The sequence below is a fragment of the Vigna angularis genome, chromosome 5, assembly GCF_016808095.1.
Source record: "Vigna angularis cultivar LongXiaoDou No.4 chromosome 5, ASM1680809v1, whole genome shotgun sequence".
In the NCBI taxonomy this organism is placed as follows: domain Eukaryota; kingdom Viridiplantae; phylum Streptophyta; class Magnoliopsida; order Fabales; family Fabaceae; genus Vigna; species Vigna angularis.
Window position 1 is genome coordinate 27,645,710 of NC_068974.1, and position 8,322 is coordinate 27,654,031.

The 8,322-nt window shown below is 36.6% G+C and overlaps 1 protein-coding gene across 1 annotated transcript; it reads left to right on the forward strand.

The window, feature by feature from the left end:
- Nucleotides 1-3,629: 3,629 nt before the first annotated feature.
- Nucleotides 3,630-7,776, forward strand: LOC108340230 (disease resistance protein Roq1). Its single transcript, XM_017577455.2, has 5 exons — nt 3,630-4,207; nt 4,637-5,753; nt 5,849-6,121; nt 6,216-6,983; nt 7,068-7,776. Exons 1-5 carry the CDS (start codon nt 3,699-3,701, stop codon nt 7,536-7,538), a joined length of 3,138 nt encoding a protein of 1,045 aa, XP_017432944.2. The 5' UTR covers nt 3,630-3,698; the 3' UTR covers nt 7,539-7,776.
- The last annotated feature ends 546 nt before the right edge of the window (nt 7,777-8,322 follow it).

Genomic DNA, 8,322 nt, shown 5'->3' on the forward strand with positions numbered 1-8,322 from the left:
AATTTTTGGACATCTGAGTTGGTACAGTTTATTCTTTCAAGTTAGCATTTCATATATTTTTGCCAACTCTGACCTTTGCTTGTTCTTTTGCTCATAACTTTCTCCACCGAACTCCAAATGAGTTGATTCTTTTTTTGTTGGAATCTATACTCAAAGACCTTTCAAATTATGCCTTAGAAATCAAGTTTACACCTTCTTTGACACTGTAATCGATTACAAGGACACTGTAAATGATTACCCGAGAGAAAATTGGATTTTGTACAGAAAGTCCAACAAAGGTAGTCAGTCAGGTTAACATGGGTGACCATTGTCAAAAAAAGTGAGTTTTAAGCACTTTTGAACTTTTCTTAGGCAGGTCCTGGTGTTTCAGTGGTGGGAAGTGATGTTTTGGCACGGAGGAAAAAAAAATGTTTATGAGGTGAGCAACTTGGGTGAGATAACATGCTGTCAACTTTGACCTTTGCTGGCTATTTTACTGATAACTTTTCCCACCGACCTCCAAATGATGTGATTCTTTTTTTATTAGAAACTAGACTCAAATATCTTTCCAATGACTACTAATTTGTAATTTTTGGACATCTGAGTTGGTACAGTTTATTCTTTCAAGTTAGCGTTTCATATATTTTTGCCAACTCTGACCTTTGCTTGTTCTTTTGCTCATAACTTTCTCCACCGAACTCCAAATGAGTTGATTCTTGTTTTGTTGGAATCTATACTCAAAGACCTTTCAAATTATGCCTTAGAAATCAAGTTTACACCTTCTTTGACATTGTAATCGATTACAAGGACACTGTAAACGATTACCCGAGAGAAAATTGGATTTTGTACAGAAAGTCCAACAGAGGTAGTCAGTCAGGTTAACATGGGTGACCATTGTAAAAAAAAGTGAGTTTTAAGTACTTTTGAACTTTTCTTAGGCTGGTCCTGGTGTTTCAGTGGTGGGAAGTGATGTTTTGGCACCCCATGATGGAGGAAAAAAACAATGTTTATGAGGTGAGCAACTTGGGTGAGATAACATGCTGTCAACTTTGACCTTTGCTGGCTATTGTACTGATAACTTTTCCCACCGACCTCCAAATGATATGATTCTTTTTTTATTAGAAACTAGACTCAAAAATCTTTCCAATGACTACTAATTTGTAATTTTTGGACATCTGAGTTGGTACAGTTTATTGTTGGCTTAATACCTCTTTTTGTCCCTCTTTATAAGGGAAATGTTCAAGTTCGTCCTACCTTTTTTAAAAAGTTCAATGTGGTCCCAAGTTGTGAAAAAAGTGTCCAATTTAATCCTTTTTGGTCACGACGTTAGATATTTAACGATGAAACTGCTCCTCTGGACTAAACTTGATGAGCTGTTCATTTTTTCTCTTACGTGGCATGGTGACGTGTCAATTTTGAATTTTAAAAAAAATGGCTTGACACATCATCTTCTTCTTCCACCTCTGCCACTCCCAATAATTGCAATGGGTAGTGTTTTCAAATTCCCCAAACAGCCGTTCGAGAACATCTCATCCCAGAGCTTCCTCGCAGGACGCAGTAGATCCTCCTTACAACACGCTTCCATTATGTAATTATAAGACGAGACATTGGGTTGAAACCCTTTCTTCTTCATCTCCTGCAGAACAGTATAGCCTTCTCTCACTTTCCCAGCCCTGCACAAAAATGAAATCATTACATTGAAACCCTCCACATCTTTAAAGTAGTTTTGAGAATTCAAAACATGGAACGTCTCCAATAACTCATCAACCTTGCCATGCCTACACAGATTCCTACACAAATCATTAACAGTCAAAATAGTTGGGAACCTCTCTTTCTCAACCATGAAATTGAAAAACATTATAGTCACATTCCTCATTGATCGGAACCCTGCGACAACAACCCAATAAGCCATGAAATCGGGTTTCCAACCCCTACTCCTGAGATCACCCAACATCCACAAAGCCTCCGATACCTTAGAAGCTCGACACAATCCATAAACAGTCAAATTGCGATTTCGAAACCCAATACCTTAGAAGCCCCAAATTGCGATTTCGAAGACCTAACCCTAACTCAGAAATTTTAATCACTACCACGTTCTTAGTTAATGAAAAATATTGTCACTGCCACGTTACCAAGGTAAACAGCCACGTTGCACACATCAGTCCACGCTGTCAGCTGGATCGTTAAATATTTAACGCCGTGACCAAAAAGGATTTAATTGGACACTTTTTACACAACTTGGGACCACATTGAACTTTTTAAAAAAGGTAAGACGAAATTGAACATTTCCCTTATAAAGAGGGACAAAAAGAGGTATTAAGCCTTTATTCTTTCAAGTTAGCGTTTCATATATTTTTGCCAACTCTGACCTTTGCTTGTTCTTTTGCTCATAACTTTCTCCACCGAACACCAAATGAGTTGATTCTTGTTTTGTTGGAATCTATACTCAAAGACCTTTCAAATTATGCCTTAGAAATCAAGTTTACACCTTTTTTGACACTGTAATCGATTACAAGGACACTGTATACGATTACCATAGTGTTTTTTCTACAGATTGGCTCTGCACTTGTCCAACTTGGTCCCCTAAGTAAGAATGGCTTCTTCTCCACTTCTTGGGGTCACCTCCCATCACTTTCCACTCTCTACCTCGACTGAAACACCAACACCAAGTAAATACAAGTGGACTTGTGCCTGAAAGTAACAATTTTTGCCAATGATCACCCATGACACCACAGCTGACTACTTCAGTTCAACTTTCTGTACAAAACAGTGATTTCTCTCGTGTAATCGTTTACCAGGCCACTGTAAACGATTACAACAGTGTTTTAGTTTTACAGACAACTGCAATGTCATTAAGTGGTATTGGTTAGTGGTATTGGTGTTTTACTCACAACTGCAATGGTATTAAGTGTATCATAAATTGAACATTACATAATAAATGTCGAGAATTGAGGAACCAGTTTTAAAGTAAACAACTTCATTAAATTAAAGACTTGAAATTATCAAAGTAGGAACTGTGGTACATAGTTCTTTATAATGCAGAAAATAAAGCCTAAACAACCAATTTTAAGTCTGAGGATTGTTTTCAGAAGCACTTTGGAAGTGTTGTAGTTGTTGTTCAATGTTCCCAACGCGCGATTGCAACGCATCAAACCTTGTAGTGATGACCATGTTCATGTTTCCAAATCTTGTTTCAAGGGCAAGATGGAGGACAGAGCGACACACAAGATGGAAGGGTTTCCGTGTGGACGACAGACCCACACAAAAGATGGAAGGGTTCAACGCCCGTATTAGGGTAAAGATGGACCACACAGCCACAGAGAATATCGAACGGTTGAACGCACGTATTGAAGACGGAGGAGAGAACGACAGCGAAGATGGAAGCTTCGAAGATGGACGACAGAGCGAGAGAGCGAGACACGAGATGGAAGGGTTGAACGCACGTCTTTCCCACCCTAAACCGCCAAACCCAAAACTTAAAATTTTAGTCTGAAAATCCCAAAATACCCCTCGCCCCGTAACCCTTTCTCTGTTTTATTTTCAAATTATTTAGCCAAGAGCCGACACGTGGCGTTGTGAAATCGGTGTCAAAATTTCGTTGTCCAAATAACATTTTCCTAAATATATATAGAAAAATAGAGTTTGAGTCTCCACAAAGACTTGGGTATTTGCTTTCCACTTTCACAGTAATTCTCTCTCAACAACTTTACCTTTCAATAATGTGTTCTAAGGCCATCGTCCAATACACCGCTTCTTCATCTCATGCAATTAACAGATACGATGTATTTGTGAGCTTCCGTGGTGAAGACACACGCAACAACTTCACTGGTTTTCTCTTTCAAGCTCTCCGTAGAAAAGCCATCCATGCCTTCAAAGACGATGAAGATCTCAAAAAAGGTGAATCCATAGCACCCGAGCTCCTCCATGCCATTCAAACCTCTCGACTTTTCATTGTTGTCTTCTCAAAGAACTATGCTTCCTCCACCTGGTGCTTGCGTGAACTGGCAGAGATACGTAACTGCGTTCAAACTTCCCCAAGACCTGTTATACCTGTCTTTTATGACGTTGATCCTTCGGTGGTGCGCAAACAAAGTGAATGTTACGAGAAAGCATTTGAAGAATACGAAAAGAGATTCAGAGAAGACAAAGCGAAGATGGAGGAAGCTGAGAGATGGAGAGAAGCTCTCACAGAAGTGGCCAATCTCTCTGGTTGGGATCTTCGAAATAAGTGAGTAATCCTCTTCCGTTTCAAGATTGATCACAATTATATATTTATTATGCAGAGAGTTATATAACCCTTTCTATGTCCTGTTGTTTTCTGAAATATTCATTATCTCTTTCTAGACTAGAGTTCAAAGATGTTGGGAATTTAGGAAAAGTAGAAAACAGTGGTTGCTGTGTGTTAGTGGTATGAGTTTGGGAGGCATAGCTTATAGAAAGTAATGTATTAATTTTCGAGAAGTTTTGGATGATAGAAGGTATCAATTTGATGACAAATCTAGCTTTATTGATATGTCAGCTGAATGAGTCAACCCGACAATGACTCACCCTAAAATGCATATACTCTTTTTTGCATTATATATTATTTTTCTCTATAAATGCATATACTCTTTTTTGTTCTATTGGTGATTTTCCTTGATTTCATTTAAAATTTCAGGCCACAATATGTACAAATTGAAGAAATTGTTCAAAACGTAATAAATACTTTGGGTCCCAAAATTTGTAGTCTTCCAAAGGATGAACTAGTTGGGATAGAGCATAGACTTGAAGAACTAGTTGGGATAGAGCGTAAACTTCAATCAGTTAATAATGTTGGAGTTGTTGGAATCAGTGGGATGGGTGGCATAGGAAAGACTACTCTTGCTCGAGCTTTATACGAAAGAATATATCATCAATATGATTTTCATTGTTTTATTGATGATGTAAGCAAAATATATCGAGATTCAAGTTCACTAGGTGTACAAAAGCAGTTAATTTCTCAGTCTCTAAATGAGAAAAATCTAGAGATTTCAAATACTTCTGAGGGAACATGTTTGATATGGTCTAGGCTGCACAATGTTAGGGCACTTGTAGTTCTGGACAATGTTGATGAAGTTGAACAACTAAGGATGTTTACAGGGAAGAGAGACATTTTGTTGCGTGAATGTTTAGGTGAAGGGAGTATAATCATCGTAGTTTCTAGGGATGAACATATATTGAGGACTCATGGAGTAGATGACATTTATCAAGTCCAGCCGTTGAATAACGAAAATGCTATGCAGCTGTTTTGTAGAAATGCTTTCAAAGTTAATCATATTTTGAGTGATTATGAAAAGTTGGCATGGGATGTACTATATTATGCTGAGGGCCATCCCTTGGCAATTGAAGTAATCGGGTCATCTTTGTTTGGTCGAAATGTGTCACAATGGGAAAGTGCATTGGCCAGGCTAAAAGAAAAGAAAAGTAAAAATATTATGGATGTTTTGCGTATAAGTTTTGATCAGCTGGATGAAGAAGACAAAGAAATATTTTTGGATATTGCATGTGCCCTATGCCATTATGATGAGGAATATGTGACGGAAGTTCTAAAGTTTCGTGGATTTCATCCTGAATATGGTCTACAAGTTCTGCTTGACAAATCACTAATATTAAAAGGGCGTAGGTGTATTTATATGCACAACTTGTTGAAGGACTTGGGTAGGTATATTGTCAAAGAAGAATCACCTAAGGAACCCCTAAAGAGGAGTAGGTTGTGGGATTACCAAGATTTTGCCAAAGCTATGTCAAACAATCAGGTAAAATTAATAGATTCAATTATAATTTTATGTTGCCATTTTTTAGAGCATGAAAATCCTTCGAAAAATATAACAATTTTATTCTTTGTGCGTAGACAACTGAAATTCTTGAAGTCGTAGCTGTTAATTCATTTGCGAGTTCTAAAACTGTGAGGGTAGATGGTCTATCGAAAATTAGACAACTTAAGTTTCTTAGACTTGGGAACATGAACTGTTCAGGAAGTCTCAGTCATCTTTCAAGTGAACTAGGATATCTTATTTGGCACAATTATCCTTTTGAGTGTTTGCCTCAAAGTTTTCAGCCACACAAACTAGTTATGTTAAAATTGAGAGGAAGCAGTATTCAACGACTATGGAGTGGCACAAAGGTGATGTATATTAAATTTATATTTCTAAAAAAAAAATTAAAGAAAACCTAAGTGTCATTATTAATTTGGCTCTTGCTTTTGCTAATCGTTGTAGGTGCTACCTAATTTGAAGCTTTTGGATCTCTCTGACTCCAAAGAATTAGGTGAGATGCCCGATGTTGCAGAGGCCCTAAATCTTAAAGAAATAGTTCTTGAAGGATGCATACGGCTCCGAAAACTCAGTCCATCGATTGGTCTTCTGAGCAAGCTTACTATTTTGAATTTGAAAAACTGTCAAAACTTAGTAAGCTTACCCAATAGCATAGTGGGCCTGAATTCTCTTGAATATCTGAGTGTCTATGGTTGTTCAAATCTGTTTAATGAGTTATTAGGTGAACCAAGTAACACAGAGCATTTGAAGAAGCTTTTTTCAGTTGAAGGTCCTATTCATTTCCACTCAAGAGAGTCAGTTAGTTGTCTGTTACCATCCTCTCTTACTCTCCCTTGTTTGCGTGAACTCGATCTAAGATTCTGTAACTTAGTTGAAATCCCTGATGCCATTGGAAAGTTACGTTGCTTAGAAAAGTTAAATTTGAAGGGAAACAATTTTGTTACATTGCCTAACCTCAAGGACCTTTTCAGACTGTATTATTTAAACTTACAGCACTGCAAGCGATTGAAATACTTGCCTGACCTCCCTTCACGGACTCACTTGCCCTTAAATCTTTACTCGTATCCGATGCAATATTTTGAAGGCTTCATCTATAAGGTGACAAACGAAGATGAATGTATGGCTGGATTAAGGATGTTCAACTGCCCAGAAATAGTTGAGAGGGAACAGTGCACTAGCATGACTTTTTCATGGATGCTACAAATGGTTCAGGTGTGCATGTTTCTTCCTTACACTTTCCTTCTTTTAATCTCTTTTGGTGTTGAAAAACAACTACTAACGCATAACATAACTCAGTCATGGTACAACTCGGAATGTCTTACATCCCTTCCATCCCTCAAAAGTCTTGGAAGTATTATCCCTGGAAGTGAAATACCAATGTGGTTCAACAATGAGCTTGTGAGCATGGACAATTCAATAATCATAGATGTCTCTCCTTTTGTGTATGACAATAATTGGGTAGGTGTTGTGTGCTGTGCAATACTCGGTGAAGATCTTTACAGAACAAGAATTCTTGAGGATTCGAGAAGGGATCTATCTGTGGAGCACTCAGATCATATGTGCCTATTTTATTACTCTCGTCAACAGTTCTGCCATGAACAAGGCATATTTCGGGGCAAACTTAATACACATGACTTGAGTTTGACATTTAGATTATATGACGTGGTAGTACTTTGTGCATACATGAAGGATAGGGACGAGGGATTTTATGATTTTGAAGTGAAAAAATACGGGTATCGGTGGGTTAAAAAGCAGGATCTACAGTGACTGATGGTTGAAATTTGGCAGCAAGTTTTAAGCAATACCTTTAGAAGACACAATTTTATGAGTTGAAGACATATGAACTCAAACTACTTAATGTTCTACAAATTTTGAATGTGCAACGTTAACATTAAATAAACTTCTTACTTCTACTATCGTATATATATAACAGAGAAATGAAAAATAGAGGAAGAAAAAGTCTTTGTTATTTTTTATGGAGTCCTTGTTTTTCTTTTTTCTACTTTCTAGTTTTACAATGCATTTCAGTTTTTGTTCCAGAAAGCTATTTCCCTGTGCTACAATATGTAGGGGAGTTACTGATTTTAAACATTTCAAGATCAACCAACATGCTACCCTTATATTTAAATGACTACGTTAAAGAGAGGCTGAATTGAAATTTCTAAATATTTTCGTAAAACATAGAATTATATTTTAATTAAACCAGTCCACTACTGGATTTGGTTTTGATCGTTGTCGTTTCGAAAATCAAATAAATATCAATCTTCTAAAGTATTACAAAAATACACTTCTGACATAAACGGATATTTTAGGATTAAGCTAATTGAGCTTGTCTTCAAATAAATACAATTAAGAAACATAAACATAGCAAAACTGGATTTTTAAAATAATAAATGATAAAAAGAAATAAAACAAATATAAAAAATAGGTTTATTCTCAAATTCTTCTATAATTGAATTTTTTATTGATTATATATGATTATTTTCATTTATTCTATAAATAGAGACCTCAAATTAAACAAATAAGTTTCATTTAATTAATTAAGGCTCTT